Source organism: Entelurus aequoreus, linkage group LG08, assembly GCF_033978785.1.
Source record: "Entelurus aequoreus isolate RoL-2023_Sb linkage group LG08, RoL_Eaeq_v1.1, whole genome shotgun sequence".
Classification (NCBI taxonomy): domain Eukaryota; kingdom Metazoa; phylum Chordata; class Actinopteri; order Syngnathiformes; family Syngnathidae; genus Entelurus; species Entelurus aequoreus.
The window spans coordinates 1,017,849-1,039,366 of NC_084738.1; the positions used below are offsets into that span (position 1 = coordinate 1,017,849).

General features: G+C 36.1%; 1 protein-coding gene across 1 annotated transcript in view; it reads right to left on the reverse strand.

The window, feature by feature from the left end:
- Positions 1-21,518, reverse strand: part of LOC133655280 (regulator of G-protein signaling 3-like) — a 378,581-nt gene that overhangs the window by 232,534 nt on the left and 124,529 nt on the right. The window contains 2 exon segments of the mRNA XM_062055278.1: positions 7,969-8,074; positions 12,838-12,919. Of these exon segments, the coding sequence (XP_061911262.1) occupies positions 7,969-8,074; positions 12,838-12,919 (188 nt within the window).

The window sequence follows — 21,518 nt, forward strand, 5'->3', positions numbered from 1 at the left end:
CTTAAACGGATGCATTTTCTAAGATCGAGTAAGAACCCTATTCATTTTGACAAAAATGACAGATTGTATTGCTATTTTGGGGAGCAAATGTTGATCATAAAAATGAAATGGGTTCTTGCTTAGTCATTTTAGATTTACTAGTATGACTACTGTACAGTACTACACAAAACAATATAACAAAGAACCCTATTTATTTTTTAAATATGGCAGGGATGGCCATATATGTGCATGATTTTTTTATACAACTTTAGATTAAAACTTAAACAAATGCATTTTCTAAGATCGAGTAAGAAACCTATTCATTTTGACCAAAAAAATGACAGATTGTATTGCTATTTTGGGGAGCAAATATTGATCATAAAAATGAAATGGGTTCTTGCTTAGTCATTTTAGATTTACTAGTATGACTACTGTACAGTACTACACAAAACAATATAACAAAGAACCCTATTTATTTTTTAAATATGGCAGGGATGGCCATATATGTGCATGATTTTTTATACAACTTTAGAGTTCAAACCTTAACGAATGCATTTTCTAAGATCGAGTAAGAACCCTATTCATTTTGACAAAAATGACAGATTGTATTGCTATTTTGGGGAGCAAATATTGATCATAAAAATGAAATGGGTTCTTGCTTAGTCATTTTAGATTTACTAGTATGACTACTGTACAGTACTACATACAACAATATAACAAAGAACCCTATTTATTTTTTAAATAAGGCAGGGATGGCCATACATGTGCATGATTTTTTATACAACTTTAGAGTTCAAACCTAAAAGAATGCATTTTCTAAGATCGAGTAAGAATCCTATTCATTTTGACAAAAAAGTGACAGATTTTATTGCTATTTTGGGAAGCAAATATTGATCATAAAAACAAAATGGGTTCTTGCTTAGTCATTTTAGATTTACTAGTATGACTACTGTACAATACTACATAAAACAATTATAACAAAAAACCCTATTTATTTTTAATATGACAGGGATGGCCAAATATGTGCATGATTTGTTATACAACTTTAGAGTTTAAACTTAAACGGATGCATTTTTTAAGATCGAGTAAGAAACCTATTTATTTTGATAAATTATTATTAAAACATATAAAACATTATTAATATTGCTACTACGGATAATTTCAACAAAAACTCCTCAAAACAGCCCACTACCTATAATATTGGCTTTTTAAACATAAGATCACTGTCTCCCAAAACTTTATTAGTTAATGAGGTCATTAGAGACAACAATCTTAACGTCATTGGTCTCAGCGAAACCTGGCTCAAACCAGACGATTTTTCTGCGCTGAATGAGGCATCTCCTCCTAACTATACGAATGCACATATTGCCCGTCCCATTAAAAGGGGTGGGGGGGTTGCACTAATATACAACGAAAACTTTAACCTTACCCCTAACCTAAATAATAAATATAACTCATTTGAGGTGCTCACTATGAGGTCTGTCACACCGCTGCCTCTCTACCTGGCTGTTATCTACCGCCCCCCAGGGCCCTATTCGGACTTTGTCAGTGAATTCTCAGAGTTCATTGCTGATTTAGTGACGCACGCCGACAATATAATCATAATGGGGGACTTTAATATCCATATGAATACCCCTTTGGACCCTCCGTGCGTGGCGCTCCAGACTATAATTGATAGCTGTGGTCTTACACAAATAATAAATGAACCCACGCATCGCAACGGTAATACGATAGATCTAGTGCTTGTCAGGGGTGTCACTACCTCCAAAGTTATGATACTTCCATATACTAAAGTAATGTCCGATCATTACCTTATAAAATTCGAAGTTGTGACTCATTGTCAACAAGCTAATAATAATAATAATAACTGCTATAGCAGCCGCAACATTAATGCTGCCACAACGATGACTCTTGCTGGCCTACTGCCTTCGGTAATGTCACCATTCCCAAATTATGTGGGCTCTATTGATAACCTCACTAACAACTTTAACGACGCCCTACGCGACACCATTGATAGTATAGCACTGCTAAAGCTAAAAAGGGCCCCTAAAAGGCGTACCCCATGGTTTACAGAAGAAACTAGAGCTCATAATTTATCATGTAGAAAGCTGGAACGCAAATGGCGCGTGACTAAACTTGAGGTTTTCCATCAAACATGGAGTGATAGTTTAATAACTTATAAACGCATGCTTACCTTAGCTAAAGCTAAATATTACTCAAATCTCATCCGCCTCAACAAAAACGATCCTAAATTTGTGTTTAGTACAGTAGCATCGTTAACCCAACAAGGGACTCCTCCCAGTAGCTCCACCCACTCGGCAGATGACTTTATGAATTTCTTTAATAAGAAAATTGAACTCATTAGAAAGGAGATTAAAGACAATGCATCTCAGCTACAACTGGGTTCTATTAACACAGATACAACTGTTTATACAACGGACACTGCCCTCCAAAATAGTCTGTCTCTTTTTGATTAAATAACATTGGAGGAATTGTTAAGGCGTGTAAATGGGACAAAACAAACAACATGTTTACTTGACCCACTTCCTGGGAAACTTATCGAGGAGCTTTTTGTATTATTAGGTCCATCAGTGCTAAATATTATAAACCTATCACTTTCCTCTGGCACTGTTCCCCTAGCATTCAAAAAAGCGGCTATTCATCCTCTACTCAAAAGCCCTAACCTCGATCCTGACCTCATGGTAAACTACCGGCCGGTGTCCCACCTTCCGTTTATTTAGAAAATCCTGGAAAAAATTGTTGCACAGCAGCTAAATGAACACTTAGCGTCTAACAATCTCTGTGAACCTTTTCAATCCAGTTTCAGGGCAAATCCCTCTACGGAGACAGCCCTCGCAAAAATGACTAATGATCTATTGCTAACGATGGATTCTGATGCGTCATCTATGTTGCTGCTTCTTGATCTTAGCGCCGCTTTCGATACCGTCGATCATAATATTTTATTAGAGCGTATCAAAACGCGTATTGGTATGTCAGACTTAGCCTTGTCTTGGTTTAACTCTTATCTTACTGACAGGATGCAGTGCGTCTCCCATAACAATGTGACCTCGGACTATGTTAAGGTAACATGCGGAGTTCCCCAGGGTTCGGTCCTTGGCCCTGCACTCTATAGTATCTACATGCTGCCGCTAGGTGACATCATACACAAATACGGTGTTAGCTTTCATTGTTATGCTGATGACACCCAATTCTACATGCCCCTAAAGCTGACCAACACGCCGGAGTGTAGTCAGCTGGAGGCGTGTCTTAATAAAATTAAACAATGGATGTCCGCTAACTTTTTGCAACTCAACGCTAAGAAAACGGAAATGCTGATTACCCACATATGCGGTCCTCTCCAAGGTTTCTCATAGTCATTCACATCGACGTCCCACTGGGGTGAGTTTTTCCTTGCCTGTATGTGGGCTCTGTACAGAGGATGTCGTTGTGGCTTGTGCAGCCCTTTGAGACATTTGTGATTTAGGGCTATATAAATAAACATTGATTGATTGATAAAAAAGTGACAGATTGTATTGCTATTTTGGGGGGCAAATATTGATCATAAAAATGAAATGGATTCTTGCTTAGACATTTTATATTTACTAGTAGGACTACTGTACAATGCTACATAAAACAATAACAACAAAGAACCCTATTTATTTTTTAATATGGCAGGGATGGCCAAATATGTGCATGATTTTTTTTATACAACTTTAGAGTTCAAACTTAAATGCATGCATTTTCTAAGATCGAGTAAGAAACCTATTCATTTTGATAAAAAAGTGACAGATTGTATTGCTATTTTGGGGAGCAAATATTGATCACAAAAATGAAATGGATTCTTGCTTAGTCGTTTTATATTTACTAGTAGGACTACTGTACAATGCTACATAAAACAATAACAACAAAGAACCCTATTTATTTTTTAATATGGCAGGGATGGCCAAATATGTGCATGATTTTTTTTATACAACTTTAGAGTTCAAACTTAAATGCATGCATTTTCTAACATCGAGTAAGAAACCTATTCATTTTGATTTAAAAAAAAAAGTGACAGATTGTATCGCTATTTTGGGGAGCAAATATTGATCATAAAAATGAAATGGATTCTTGCTTAGTAATTTTATATTTACTAGTAGGACTACTGTACAATGCTACATAAAACAATAACAACAAAGAACCCTATTTATTTTTGAATAAGCAGGGATGGCCAAATATGTGCATTATTTTTTTATACAACTTTAGAGTTAAAACTTAAATGGATGCATTTTCTAAGATCGAGTAAGAAACCTATTCATTTTGGGCAGCAAATATTGATCACAAAAATGAAATGGATTATTGCTTAGTCATTTTATATTTACTAGTAGGACTACTGTACAATGCTACATAAAACAATAACAACAAAGAACCCTATTTATTTTTTAATATGGCAGGGATGGCCAAATGTGTGCATGATTTTTTTTATACAACTTTAGAGCTCAAACTTAAATGCATGCATTTTCTAAGATCGAGTAAGAAACCTATTCATTTTGATAAAAAAGTGACAGATTGTATTGCTATTTTGGGGAGCAAATATTGATCACAAAAATGAAATGGATTCTTGCTTAGTCGTTTTATATTTACTAGTAGGACTACTGTACAATGCTACATAAAACAATAACAACAAAGAACCCTATTTATTTTTTAATATGGCAGGGATGGCCAAATGTGTGCATGATTTTTTTTATACAACTTTAGAGTTCAAACTTAAATGCATGCATTTTCTAACATCGAGTAAGAAACCTATTCATTTTGATTTTTAAAAAAAGTGACAGATTGTATTGCTATTTTGGGGAGCAAATATTGATCATAAAAATGAAATGGATTCTTGCTTAGTCATTTTATATTTACTAGTAGGACTACTGTACAATGCTACATAAAACACTAACAACAAAGAACCCTATTTATTTTTGAATATGGCAGGGATGGCCAAATATGTGCATTATTTTTTTATACAACTTTAGAGTTAAAACTTAAATGGATGCATTTTCTAAGATCGAGTAAGAAACCTATTCATTTTGGGCAGCAAATATTGATCACAAAAATGAAATGGATTCTTGCTTAGTCATTTTATATTTACTAGTAGGACTACTGTACAATGCTACATAAAACAATAACAACAAAGAACCCTATTTATTTTTTAATATGGCAGGGATGGCCAAATATGTGCATGATTTTTTTTATACAACTTTAGAGTTCAAACTTAAATGCATGCATTTTCTAACATCGAGTAAGAAACCTATTCATTTTGATTAAAAAAAAAAGTGACACATTGTATTGCTATTTTGGGGAGCAAATATTGATCATAAAAGTGAAATGAATTCTTGCTTAGTCATTTTATATTTACTAGTAGGACTACTGTACAATGCTACATAAAACAATAACAACAAAGAACCCTATTTATTTTTGAATATGGCAGGGATGGCCAAATATGTGCATTATTTTTTTATACAACTTTAGAGTTAAAACTTAAATGGATGCATTTTCTAAGATCGAGTAAGAAACCTATTCATTTTGGGCAGCAAATATTGATCACAAAAATGAAATGGATTCTTGCTTAGTCATTTTATATTTACTAGTAGGACTACTGTACAATGCTACATAAAACAATAACAACAAAGAACCCTATTTATTTTTTAATATGGCAGTGATGGCCAAATATGTGCATGATTTTTTTTATACAACTTTAGAGCTCAAACTTAAATGCATGCATTTTCTAAGGTCGAGTAAGAAACCTATTCATTTTGATAAAAAAAGTGACAGATTGTATTGCTATTTTGGGGAGCAAATATTGATCATAAAAATGAAATGGATTCTTGCTTAGTCGTTTTATATTTACTAGTAGGACTACTGTACAATGCTACATAAAACAATAACAACAAAGAACCCTATTTATTTTTTAATATGGCAGGGATGGCCAAATGTGTGCATGATTTTTTTTATACAACTTTAGAGTTCAAACTTAAATGCATGCATTTTCTAAGATCGAGTAAGAAACCTATTCATTTTGATAAAAAAGTGACAGATTGTATTGCTATTTTGGGGAGCAAATATTGATCATAAAAATGAAATGGATTCTTGCTTAGTCGTTTTATATTTACTAGTAGGACTACTGTACAATGCTACATAAAACAATAACAACAAAGAACCCTATTTATTTCTTAATATGGCAGGGATGGCCAAATATGTGCATTAATTTTTTATACAACTTTAGAGTTAAAACTTAAATGCATGCATTTTCTAACATCGAGTAAGAAACCTATTCATTTTGATTTAAAAAAAAGTGACAGATTGTATTGCTATTTTGGGGAGCAAATATTGATCATAAAAATGAAATGGATTCTTGCTTAGTCATTTTATATTTACTAGTAGGACTACTGTACAATGCTACATAAAACAATAACAACAAAGAACCCTATTTATTTTTTAATATGGCAGGGATGGCCAAATATGTGCATTAATTTTTTATACAACTTTAGAGTTAAAACATAAATGGATGCATTTTCTAACATCGAGTAAGAAACCTATTCATTTTGATTTAAAAAAAAAGTGACAGATTGTATTGCTATTTTGGGGAGCAAATATTGATCATAAAAATGAAATGGATTCTTGCTTAGTCATTTTATATTTACTAGTAGGACTACTGTACAATGCTACATAAAACAATAACAACAAAGAACCCTATTTATTTTTCAATATGGCAGGGATGGCCAAATATGTGCATTATTTTTTTATACAACTTTAGAGTTAAAACTTAAATGGATGCATTTTCTAAGATCGAGTAAGAAACCTATTCATTTTGGGCAGCAAATATTGATCACAAAAATGAAATGGATTCTTGCTTAGTCATTTTATATTTACTAGTAGGACTACTGTACAATGCTACATAAAACAATAACAACAAAGAACCCTATTTATTTTTTAATATGGCAGTGATGGCCAAATATGTGCATGATTTTTTTTATACAACTTTAGAGCTCAAACTTAAATGCATGCATTTTCTAAGGTCGAGTAAGAAACCTATTCATTTTGATAAAAAAAAAAAGTGACAGATTGTATTGCTATTTTGGGGAGCAAATATTGATCATAAAAATGAAATGGATTCTTGCTTAGTCGTTTTATATTTACTAGTAGAACTACTGTGCAATGCTACATAAAACAATAACAACAAAGAACCCTATTTATATTTGAATATGGCAGGGTTGGCCAAATAAGTGCATTATTTTTGCATGTCTCATGACACATTATCTGTATGTAATATTGGCTGCATTTCTGATGGTTGTTTGTGTGCCACGTTGTTCCAGACCACAGCAAACATTACCTAGCTTGCCAAAGATTGTAATAAATCCATTAAAAGAAGACAGCCTGCCATTTCCTTTAACTTGGACACACACATCTATACCTTTGGCCATTAAAAGCCAGTCATTTCCAGGAGTTATCTCACCTTCTGAGTAGCCTCTGATTTACTAATGGTTTTCTAATGTTGTAAAAATGTGTAGAATAAATATTACATTTCAACATTTCTGTCAATGACGATTTGCTTCAGCCTGCGACACATAGTCATTTTGATAGTAGGCTAATATAGCTAATATAGACACTTATGTCATGTGTTGCCTTCATTATAAGACTTTTATACGGCTTTTAATTTTTTGCGACTCCAGACAGATACATTTTTTGTATTTTTGGCCCAATATGGCTCTTTCAAATTTGGGGTTGCCGACCCCTGGTATAACCAGTCAGAATGTTCTACCATTACTTCCTGGCCTTGATTCTTTGCGTCAGTGCAATAACCCTATTGCTTTTGAAGGGTATCTAACAAAAGCTCAGTTTGTGTATGTCTACCCGTCAAAACTTTCAAGTCATTGGCTTGTCCTATCAAGGCAAGAACCCAATGGTTTTGGGATGATGCCCTGCCCAAGATGGCCGACGAAGCACCGGCTGGACTCTCACCTGATAGCGTGGGCCAAGTCCACACATTTCCACTGCTCCACAGGCTGACCATTGAGCTGCAGGAGCGTGTCCAGCTGCTGTAGACCTGCCTGGTCCGCCGGGCCTCCTGCCACAGTCAACACACACACACACATCATTTCTTTAAAAAACATGTTTGGTCTGATTCGAGGGGGGCAAACAAAACTCCCGAGGGTTGCCTATTAACTGCGGCGCCCCGCTGCTTAGCTTGGATTCTCACGCTAATCCTCAAAGCCCAAGAAGGGATGAAAAAACCGAATGCCCGCAGGTGACATTCAACTTTGATGAAGTGAGAATAATTCATGAGGTATCGGGAACAGATCGATGATTGAGGAACTGCAAGCGTGTGAAAATGGTGGTAAATGTGGTTTATTTGGAACATGTATTGGCGATAGAGTGAAGAAAGAACTTGATTACTGGAGTTGACATTGTTAGAATAATTTTATCGAAGTTATCACAAAAACTTTGTGTTGAAATGAGTTCCTGGCAAGAAGGCAAAAGCTGTCTTTGAACCTACCAAGAAGGCTTGTAAAACTCCACCGTGTAGGATGGGAAGCAACATGAAGGGGTTTCTGTTTTCTTTCATGTATTGTAATCAACAGAAATATATTGTTTTAACCCAAGGACTACAAAGCGGAGAGAAGGCAGGATCTGCCCAAGTTCCAGACGACCTCTTTTTGAACTGTTTTACGAACCTCCTTTGAACTGTTTTACGACCTCTTTTTTGAACCGACCTTTTCTGTGAACTGTTTACGACCCTCGTCCCTTAGAAACAGCTGTTGCCGTGTGGTCAGAGAAAGTCCAAATAAAAGAAGGAGGCGTGCAATCTTTTGGCAGAGCGTGCTGAGACACTGCACAAGGGTACAGTGTCCGTGCGTCTCTCCTCAAATTGAGCCAAATTTAATTATGTCTCTGTTTAATTCCTTGCTTCTTGTCTCGTTTAATAGATGTCATCAGTGTTCAAACTTGACAAAAAGTGAAACTATAACACTGAAACGTCCTCAGGAAGAGGTGCTTTAAGACATGGCTAGCTAGCCAGCAGCGAACATCCATCCGCAGTCGGCAGTGTTTTAGCTACTTCTAAATCACTAATCCTCGCCTCCATGGCGACGAATAAAGTGAGTTTCTTACAAGTATCATCCCTGCAGGACGAGGAATAGCTAAATATTCTTCACTACACACCGTAGGAGGATACAATAGCTAACCGGCGTCACCGTTGATTATGACCAATGTATGATCCTGTAACTACTTGGTATCGGATTGATACCTAAATTTCTGGTATCATCCAAAACTAATGTAAAGTATCCAAACAACAGAAGAATAAGTGATTATTACATTTTAACAGAAGTGTAGATAGAACATGTTAAAACTGAAAATAAGCAGATGTTAACAGTAAATGATCAAGTGGATTAATAATCCATTTTTACAGCTTGTCCTTAATAATTTTGACAAAATAATAGAATGGGGAATGACACAATATGTTACTGCATATGTCAGCAGACTAATTAGAAGCCTTTGTTTGCTTACTTACTACTAAAAGACAAGTTATCTTGTATGTTCACTATTTTATTTAAGGACAAAATGTCACGGCGCGGATTCGAACCCGCCTCCCTCCTGCAGCTGAGTGTCACTGTTCCTCCTCTGGCTGCTTGCCCGGGCACGCCCCCGCTCACGCTGAGCGCAGCACACCCACGCAGCGACAAGCCTGCAGACAATCGGCAATCCGCACACCTGGGACTGATGAGGGCGAGCCGGATAAAGGACCAGTGGACCCAAGGATCCATGCGGGAACTTAGTTTACCTCTTTGGATACCGTAAGGCTTATGCTCTCTCTCTCTGCGTTTTTCCCTTGTGTCTGACATCCTTGTTTGTTCTCCCGTAGTTTCTCAATGGTGTACCTACCCTGCGTCGCCCTGAAAGTGAGCTGTGCGTCTCACTTCTCCCTAGATCTCTCTCTGGACTCTGACTTCTTCCCTCGTTCCTTGACTACTCGCTCTCCCCGGACTCTGACGCCTCTCTCTGCCCCACGGACCTCACGCGAATCTCGGATCCCTTCTGCATTGCCCTCTTTGGTTTTGTCTGCTTCCTCATTCAACATTTACGGTAACACTCAACAGCTAATCTACACACATAGTCACACACTTACGCTCTTGGATTTTGTCACACACCATTCTAAAGTTTATTAGTATTGTTTATTATTACTATTATATATATATATATATATATATATATATATATATATATATATATATATATATATATATATATATATATATATATATATATATATATATATATATATATATATATATATATATATATATAAAAATAAAAAAATATATAAATATAAACTTGAATTCCTTCTAAGTCTATAACAAGATCTGATAGCTCAGTTACAGCTATTTTTATTACCAAATATGTGTTATATGTGTTTTATGTTGCACGATTGCACCAAGAAAAATTCCTAGTTTGTGAACCCGTTCTCAAACAATGGCAATAAAACTATTCTGATTCTGATTCTGATGATATATGTTAACTATATATATATAATAAATCATTGAACATTTCTGCCCCCTGGTGTCTTTGTCGTCATCTCCCCTTAGTAACCATAACACAAAATTGTTCTTGGATTGCAATAATAAACATATGTTTAATGTACCGTAAGATTTTTTGTTAGAATAAAGCCAATAATACCATTTTTTGTGGTCCCCTTTATTTAGAAAAGTATCAAATTACATTTTGGTACCGCTACCAAAATATTGGTATCGGCACAACCCTAAAGTTTTGACAAAAAATGAAGTGAAGTGAATTATTTTTATATAGCGCTTTTCTCTAGTGACTCAAAGCACTTTTACATAGTGAAACCCAATATCTAAGTTACATTTAAACCAGTGTGGGTGGCACTGGGAGCAGGTGGGTAAAGTGTCTTGCCCAAGGACATAACGGCAGTGACTAGGATGGCGGAAGCGGGGATCGAACCTGGAACCCTCAAGTTGCTGGCACGGCCAATCTACCAACCGAGCTATACCGCCCCAAAATACATACAAACATCGAAAAAAAAATGTTTTGGGGTATATATTGTTTTGCATCATGATATATTTTCAATGCCAATATTCACATTTTTGTACACTGTTATTGTCTTTTTGTGTTTCACAGGTTTTTTATTTTCCACTTGTCCTTTTCACATTCGCTTCTCTTTTTTTTTCTCTGTCATCTACTCAAGATAAATGTAAAAAAAAAACCTTTTGCTTCATAATTTCATATTTTGAAGCTTTTTTCAATTCAGACCCCCTTGGCCCTTTTGTATTCTTTTACTGTGTTTTTTCCTGCAAGCCCAAGTCTACTAAAACTACTTTTCGGGTAAACTTGTTGAAAGCCCACAGGTACTCGGCCCTCCACGTCAAACCGCTGGCATTCATTTGAAGCCATAAAAAGAGAAGCGAATGTGGAAGAGGAAAAGTTGAAAACAGTGAAACACACACAAAAACAATAACAGTGCATTGAAAACACCTCATGATACAAAAAAAGTCCATGTCGATGTTAACTTTTTCTACGATGTCGTTTTTTTTTCCCCGATACGAAATCTTACTGCCAGTGTTTTGGCTCCATAGTATTCAATCTGAAGATTATTTATGTATTTAATATTTGTGGTATATTATTTATATATTATTTATTTGTTCACTGTTATGTTACAGAGAACAAGGACATAGGATACAATTGCTATGGTATGAAAAGGGGTAGGATTAAATAAGCTCAGCTTCTTCCTACTCCTTTTTGGATGTGCTGTAATGAAACAACTGGAAATATGTGTTGTATCTTATCGCGGTTGGGAGAGTGGCCGTGCCAGCAACCTGAGGGTTCCCGGTTCAATCCCCAGCTTCTACCAACCTAGTCACGTCCGTCGTGTCCTCGAGCGAGACACTTCGCCCTTGCTCCTGATGGGTCGCGGTTAGCGCCTTGCATGGCAGCTCCCGCCATCAGTGTGTGAATGTGTGTGTGAATGGGTGAATGTGGAAATAAGTGTCAAAGCGCTTTGAGTACTGTTACCAGTCTCCCTTTCAGGGACTTTAAATCACCGGTCAATCCCAAGTTTAGATGACATATATGCTGAGTAAGAAGGACCATCTAGACAGAATAGGAATATTATCAAGTTTTACTAAAGCTTTAGGAGACCAGTCCACACCAATGCGGTCATACCGGCATCTCGAAATGGTCTAACATTCGAACGGGAAGAGACAATTAATTGAATACGAAAACAGTCCCCCCCCCCCCGCCCCCAGAAAGGAATGCCTCCCCCTTCCCCAACACTGATAAAATAAGGAGGGGGATGCATCTCTCTCACATTCCAATGCCTAAAACACTACACAGACATCTGCAGACAAAGAGAAACAAGTATACAGAGTATACATGGAAAAATACTAACTGCTCCAAACATGACTATGAATAAAGAAAGAACTCTTATATGTATTCTCCACAGTACCTTGAAGGTAGAAAAGCGCAAGTATAACCCATTTACCATTTATGCATGTTCCAAATAAACTGAAACTGAATTGAACTGAAAACAAACCAGCCTAACCCGTACCGTGGTAGCCTGAACTGAACTACAAAGGAAGGGGATTCATATGGCTCCATTCGTCGCGGTTTACCCGACACATGAAACGTGACGAACTTTAGTGTTGAATATCTTAAAATGTGTTTTGCGGCAATTACAACTTAGAGTGGCGCTTTTCACTCATTTTCAGCACACTGCATTGCAAAATCATTAACCCCACCTCCTTCCACCCAGGAACGGGGCTATGTGAATCCCTTTCCTTACTACGTATCCTGTTAAATTCTCAAAAACATCCTTGCCTGGGTCAACTGCCTGCACCCTCACAGGGGAATCCGAGCAGATGGTGAAGCCGTATCCATCCTTGCCTCGAAGGATGGTCACCTGGAACACGAACACAACACACAAGTCATTTCGGGGGGAGGGCTGAGAAAGTAGCTGGCTGGCAAAAGAATCGGGGTGATTAAGTAGCAATTTGTTTGTCGGCGTCAGCTTCCTATTAGAACTGTCCTGACGGCGGTTTCCTGAGGAAGCCAATTAGCTGAGTTGGTGAGAACAACAACTCCCAGAGACGGAAGGCTGACTTGCTTTTGTTCACGGCTACAGCAGGAATGTCTGCTCTCACTCGTACTTACAATAGTCCTCAGATGGAGGGAGGGTTTACTCCTCAATGTATTTATTTATGCATTTGTTCCATTCTGTTCTGTCACTATTAAAAAGGGCAAAAATGTAAAAAGGGGTAGGATTACATTTTCCTTTTTCGAGCATGCTGACTTGTGCAAGTGGACAAAATGAAAGCTTTAATCACAAAACATTATCGCAATAATCAAGTAGGAACGCAGAATAATTGCGCAATTTATTCCTTTGGTTACTTGTTACATGTGATCAGGTTCAAAGTGTACGACTCCCACTGGTGTGCTAACTGCAGGGAAAGATTACTTCAAAATACACCCCAGCACTACTTTTAATAAAACTTCAAGTTTTGAACAAATAAATGCGTTCAAATAAAATTGTATTTGTGTCAAAAAAATGGGGTATTTTTTTAATTTAAGTTAAACTATGCACACAAGGTATTCACTGTGATTAATCGTGATTAATATAAATGCAAAAGTGTGATTAATATGATTAAAAAGTGTTTGCTAAATGTCTGTCTGTCTGTCTGATCTATCTATCTATCTATATAAATACATACATATATATATATATATATATATATATATATATATATATATTACCATTCAAAAGTTTGGGGTCACATTGAAATGTCCTTATTTTTGAAGGAAAAGCACTGTACTTTTCAATGAAGATAACTTTAAACTAGTCTTAACTTTAAAGAAATACACTCTATACATTGCTAATGTGGTAAATGACTATTCTAGCTGCAAATGTCTGGTTTTTGGTGCAATATCTACATAGGTGTATAGAGGCCCATTTCCAGCAACTATCACTCCAGTGTTCTAATGGTACAATGTGTTTGCTCATTGGCTCAGAAGGCTAATTGATGATTAGAAAACCCTTGTGCAATCATGTTCACACATCTGAAAACAGTTTAGCTTGTTACAGAAGCTACAAAACTGACCTTCCTTTGAGCAGATTGAGTTTCTGGAGCATCACATTTGTGAGGTCAATTAAACGCTCAAAATGGCCAGAAAAAGAGAACTTTCATCTGAAACTCGACAGTCTATTCTTGTTCTTAGAAATGAAGGCTATTCCAAAAAATACTTTTTGGGTGACCCCAAACTTTTGAACGGTAGTGTATAGGACCGGATCCACTAAAGCAGGGGTCCTAAACCTTTTGGACCTAAGTGCCCAACTTTTCCACTATAGAGGAACCCAAATATTAACACTAAATTACCGTAGTAATCATACTCACAGTATCTAGAAATCTAGAAATGTCTATATATTGCTCATTTTGCTATATGTCTGTCTGTCTGTCTTATCTATCTATCTATCTATCTATCTATCTATCTATCTATCTATCTATCTATCTATCTATCTATCTATCTATCTATCTATCTATCTATCTATCTATCTATCTATCTATCTATCTATCTATCTATCCATCTATCTATCTATATATATATATATATATATATATATATATATATATATATATGTATGTATATGTGTGTGTCTATCTATCTATCTATATATATATATATATATATATATATATATATATATATATATATATATATATATATATAGATATATATATATATATCTATGATATTAATTCAGCATTAGACAATAGAAGTAAGGGAACTTGTCACACTTAAGAACAAATAGGCCACCCTAAGAGTGCTCCAGAGCACTCTTAGATTTTGTTCTTACCTACGAACAAATCCCAGCTAAGAAAAATATTGGTGAATACAAAAATCCCCTTAAAAACTTCGTAAGTGGGCCTAAGAACAAAATTTGTTCTTAAGAACGGTTTCTGAATGGGGCACAATATGGACAAAACTGACTCTATCTTTCTTATGCATGACAACCAATAAGCAAAGTAACGCTAACTGCTCAAAGGCTATGTTCACAATGAAGGTCAATTCCGATGTTTTGTCCATATTTGATCCGTATATGATTTTTTTCATGTCGATGTGAACAGTACAATTTACTTTTTTTTTCAAATCCAACCAAGGCCTCGTTCGTATTTGGATGTATCCTAGGCAACTGCAGTCTGAACGATCGGCTACCTTTCATTCAACCAGTACATCTTTAAAAAGCGACAATTCTTCACCAAATGTAATTGTTGCAACAAGAAATAGTGGACGAATGAGCAGAAAAATTAAATGTTTTAGAAGTCACAAACACTTCTGCCCGAGACCGACGTCATTTTCATTCATTTTGCATAAGCAAATACACTCAAAAAAGAAAGGAATATAAATCCACTTAACTTGTTTTTTTAAACTTAGTTGTGTTTTTCTTTGTTTCTTGCTTTAAACAAAGAGAGCAGTCTACCAAGTCAAATTCCTTGCATGTTCAACATGAAAAAATCTGATTCTGATTGAAATCATGTTTATGCAAACCAAAAGCATCTAAACCAGGGAGTCCAAAGTGTGGCGAGAGGGCTATTTGTGGCCCACAGCTGATTTTTTTAACAGACCCCGCACGTTCTAAAAATACTACTAAAAAAAAACATAAAAAGTGGAATAAAAGAGCAAACAGGTGAAATGTGATGAGAAAAAGTTACAATGGTGACTAATAACACAAAGCTGTCAGGCGTACTGTTTCTTTCTTCAACGCTGTCATTCCTTAAAAAAAAGCAATGAATCAAAATCAATGTTGTTGAGTTATTGACGTATTAAAAGCTATAATTACTTAATATCAAATATTTCAGTTTGTGTTTGCCATTATAAAAACGATGTTTTCTTTGACAAAAAATGCATGAAACAAACAGACAAAACAAACATTAAAAAAATATATAAAAAATGATAATCGACGGATTGATCTGAAGTGGATCTGGAGACTTAAGCGTTGAAAGTAAAAAAAGAAAAATAGTATAACTTATTTTTCATACTTTCATGAATGTCAAAAGCTGTCATTCTTTAAAAAGATAATGTTGAATTAAATGTGTCAATATTTAAGGCTCCAATTACTTCACATCAAATATTCCACTTTTAAAACGTTTTGGGGTAAAATATTTAATATTTTGTGTTATTGCCAAAAAAAGAGTTTGACAAAAAGGGCATAAGAAAAAAAACTAACAAACAAAAACAAAAAAATATATATATACACACATTTGTATACATGTATATAAATACACTACCGTTCAAAGTTTGGGGTCACCCAAACAATTTTGTGGAATAGCCTTCATTTCTAAGAACAAGAATAGACTGTCGAGTTTCAGATGAAAGTTCTCTTTTTCTGGCCATTTTGAGCGTTTAATTGACCCCACAAATGTGATGCTCCAGAAACTCAATCTGCTCAAAGGAAGGTCAGTTTTGTAGCTTCTGTAACGAGCTAAACTGTTTTCAGATGTGTGAACATGATTGCACAAGGGTTTTCTAATCATCAATTAGCCTTCTGCGCCAATGAGCAAACACATTGTACCATTAGAACACTGGAGTGATAGTTGCTGGAAATGGGCCTCTATACACCTATGTAGATATTGCACCAAAAACCAGACATTTGCAGCTACAATAGTCATTTACCACATTAGCAATGTATAGAGTGTATTTCTTTAAAGTTAAGACTAGTTTAAAGTTATCTTCATTGAAAATAAGGACATTTCAATGTGACCCCAAACTTTTGAACGGTAGTGTATATATATATATATATATATATATATATATATATATATATATATATATATATATATATATATATATATATATATATATATACACACATATATATACACACATATATGTATATACACACACACACATATATATATATATATATATATATATATATATATATATATATATATATATATATATATATATATATATATATATATATATTTATTTATTTTCATGACTATTTACATTGTAGATTGTCACTGAAGGCATCAAAACTGTGAATGAACACATGTGGAGTTATGTACTTAACAAAAAAAGGTGAAATAACGGAAAACATGTTTTGTATTCTAGTTTCTTAAAAATAGCCACCCTTTGCTCTGATTACTGCTTTAAACACTCTTGGCATTCTCTCGACGAGCTTCAGGAGGTAGTCACCTGAAATGGTTTTCACTACACAGGTGTGCTTGAAGCTCATCGAGAGAATGCCAAGAGTGTGCAAAGCAGTAACCAGAGCAAAGGGTGGCTATTTTGAAGAAACTAGAAAATAAAACATGTTTTTCGTTATTTTACCTTTTTTTGTTAAGTACATAACTCCACATGTGTTCATTCATAGTTTTGATGCCTTCAGTGACAATCTACAATGTAAATAGTCACGAAAATAAAGAAAATGCATTGAATGAGGAGAAGGTGTGTCCAGACTTTTGGCCTGTACTGTACATATATATGTATATTTAAATATACATACATATATGTGTGTATATAAATAGGGTGTGCATGAAAAATTATGTCGGATGACTGTTCAGTCATGTAGATTTTATACTCAAATTTCCCATGCTGTTTAGCGTCTTCAATATTGCCTTCACAGAATATCACGACCGGCTCAAATGCACATTTCAGCATGTGTGACACCAACAATCCTTGGACAAACAGCCTGAAATGTGTTGCCAGAGACGTTTCAAAGATTTGCCGTCATTCTAGATAATCAAAAATAATAATAATGATGATTTAACCTGAAATAATGGTTATGGTTAGGGAGTTAGTTTATTAGGAACATGCATACAATTACAATACGATACATCACTTATTTCGAGTTTGTTACTACCGCATGTCCGAAAAGGAGTCGGAAAAGCAGAGCTTATTAAATTGTAACCCTTTAATTTCATAACAATTACTAAAATATTTGTTCGACAAACCACAAATTTGACAGACCTCGAACTGAGACCGCTAAACATCCCATATTTCAAAAAGAATAAAAGTTCAAGCCAAAATAAGCGTGTTGTTGTTAATGTCTCTTTGCGTCAAACTTGTTGTTTATATTTTGATCGCATGCTACATTTTACAGCTCGGGGGAGCTTCTCTTCTTGTCCGTATGAATGTGTTGTTTGGGCAGACTGGAGGTGATGTGACAGATTTTCCCTATGGCGCGGAGAGGAAAGGGATTTCCAATCTCTGCAGGAAAAAATAGCACTTTTCACAGTCGTTAACAAAACATATGCACCATCCAACATACGATGTTGTCAGAAATAATGACGCTGGAACATTCCACCTCGTTTTAACACAATGCCATTGAGATCACTGGAGTTAAATGGTAAAAATCAATAAGTGAAACACATGCTCTCAGCTGGGGATTTAAGAGGCTTGGTGTTTAATTGTGTCTCTCCTCTCTCTTGCACTGAACCTAAAACGTCACATTGTAGTTCCTTCAACATCTACAACATTTATTGGAGAGAGAAGCATGTAGAGAGGGCCAAATAATCGAGCAATAGTCCATACCTGACCAGAGGTGGGTAGTAACTAGGGTTGGGTATCGAGTATCGATTGGAACCGGGACTAACTTTCCGATTCTCCCGGAATCGTTCAAAAGTTTAAATTTCGATTCCTAGTTTCGATACCCAGTCCGCCGACCGGAAAAAAAGAATAAGTCCGCCGACCGGAAGAAGAAGCCGCTGAACACCAACGAAGAAGCGCCCACCGCCGGAAGTGTTAGCATAGCCGAGCCTATGTAGCCGAGCGAGTCAGTCAAGCATGGATAGCGGGCGTCGGCGGTCGAAAGTGTGGCTTTATTTTACGAAAAAAAAATGAAATATCGGCGAAATGTAACACGTGCGACAGGACTGTTTCGTGCTTAGGAGGGTGCACGTCGAACATGATGAAGCACCTCCGAGTTCATGGAGTACAAATAAATGCGTGTCCCGTCTTCAACGCGCTGCGCCGACCGTCCTCCTCTGGCTCCAACGCCCAGCCTGGCACCTCGGTGACTGCACTGCAGTCCGAATCAGGTAAGTAAAACAATATATATGCAATAAATAATGTGTTTTGCTCCAACGTTGAGGCAGCTAACAAATTAGCCCGCATATTTTTTCATAGACAATTTACAACCTGCTAGCCAGGCTCCGCGATGTGCTCAGCGTATTCCGTTCACCGTAGCGGCGATGGGGAAGATGTCGGTGCCACAGACGGAAGAGTGCCACAGGAAGGTCCCTGCACACATAGTCAAAAGACTGCATCCCTTTTCAGAGGTGGAATCTCCAACATTTAGGTTAGTTAAGCAATAACGTTAGAGCTAAGCTAATTGATACTGGGCTAAACAGTAACAGCAACATTACGTGTTTGTTTATGTTTGCAGGGATATGGTGAAAACTCTCAAGCCAAAATACATACCACCTTCCAGGGACTACCTGTCAAACACATTAAGAATCGGAATCGAGAATCGTCAGGAATCGGAATCGAAACAAAGAATCGGAATCGGAATCGTTCGAATTCTAACGATACCCAACCCTAGTAGTAACGCGCTACATTTACTCCGTTATATCTACTTGAGTAACTTTTGGGATAAATTGTACTTCTAAGAGTAGTTTTAATGCAACATACTTTTACTTTTACTTGAGTATATTTATAGAGAAGAAACGCTACTTTTACTCCGCTCCATACATTCAGCTCGCTGATTTTTATCGATCTGTTAATGCACGCTTTGTTTGTTTTGGTCTGTCAGACCAAAACATCAAATACAGTCACTGGTGACGTTTGACTCCGTTTCACCAATCAAACAGAGCCAGGCGGTCACATGATTAACTAGACATAAAGTTTCAGCGGCAAACAACAACAAGCTTAAGCTTACATGAACTCAACGTCAAATTTGAGGAAGCACATGGCTGTCACCGTAGGCTGATGTTAGCTTCCCTGCTATGAATCACTGTCAAATGTACACTACCGTTCAAAAGTTTGGGGTCACCCAAACAATTTTGTGGAATAGCCTTCATTTCTAAGATCAAGAATAGACTGTCGAGTTTCAGATGAAAGTTCTCTTTTTCTGGCCATTTTGAGCGTTTAATTGACCCCACAAATGTGATGCTCCAGAAACTCAATCTGCTCAAAGGAAGGTCAGTTTTGTAGCTTCTGTAACGAGCTAAACTGTTTTCAGATGTGTGAACATGATTGCACAAGGGTTTTCTAATCATCAATTAGCCTTCTGAGCCAATGAGCAAACACATTGTACCATTAGAACACTGGAGTGATAGTTGCTGGAAATGGGCCTCTATACACCTATGTAGATATTGCACCAAAAACCAGACATTTGCAGCTAGAATAGTCATTTACCACATTAGCAATGTATAGAGTGTATTTCTTTAAAGTTAAGACTAGTTTAAAGTTATCTTCATTGAAAAGTGCAGTGCTTTTCCTTCAAAAATAAGGACATTTCAATGTGACCCCAAACTTTTGAACGGTAGTGTACATCGTGTGGGGACATTTATTAACGCACTGCAGCCTCATAGACAGACAGAGACAAACACACAAACACACAAACACACACGAACAGTCGCACACACACTCACGCATGCATAGAAACACCAATCAGAAGTGCACAGTGTGTTCCCAGGTGCAGCCCACACCTATCAGTTTATGGTTTGCGTAAAGGCTAACTTGTTATTTTCCTTTGTAATCTCTGCCTACTGAGCCTATGGTGCTGTTAAGTTATTGTGGCTCAATTTGCCTTCATTTTTTTTTATGTTAATGTATTATTATTTAATATATATTATTGTTTTAGTTGCTTAAGAGATATCCCTGGCTCTGAATTTGCTCATTGCTATTTTTATGTTTTTGTGCATTATTTGTTGCCGTCATCATTAAACGAACAGGTTACTCATCAGTTACTCAGTACTTGAGTAGTTTTTTCGCAACATACTTTTGACTTTTACTCAAGTAAATATTTGGGTGACTACTCCTTACTTTTACTTGAGTAATACATCTTTAAAGTAACAGTACTCTTACTTGAGTACAATTTCTGGCTACTCTACCCGCCTCTGTACCTGACTGACAAAGGGTGGGGGTTTTTTTTGGTTTAAAGCATCTCAAAGTGTACTCTCTCAAAAAATGTGTGTCTTGCTCTCTTTCTGCATCTATTGAACTTAGTCCGGGTCTTGTTTATTATTAAGTGGCAACATCCCATGCGTCCTAATCAGGTCATCTGTTGACAATTAAAAGCTTCCATTCTCGGAAAACCACTAAAGTAGGACCATTTGGAACTTCCGCTAATGGCGCTAAAGTTGAGCAAAATGCAGAAAAAACATGGCGAATGAAATCAACTTCTTAAGCAATGTTGAAAGTAGTTTTACTTTATTTTTGGTTGTATTTATTATTATAATAATAATAAAGTAGGGCTTTATGTAGATTTTAAAACTTGTGTTAGAATATTAATCCAGGTCTTCACACTATTTTTTTTTAAAAGGAAACGCTAATAA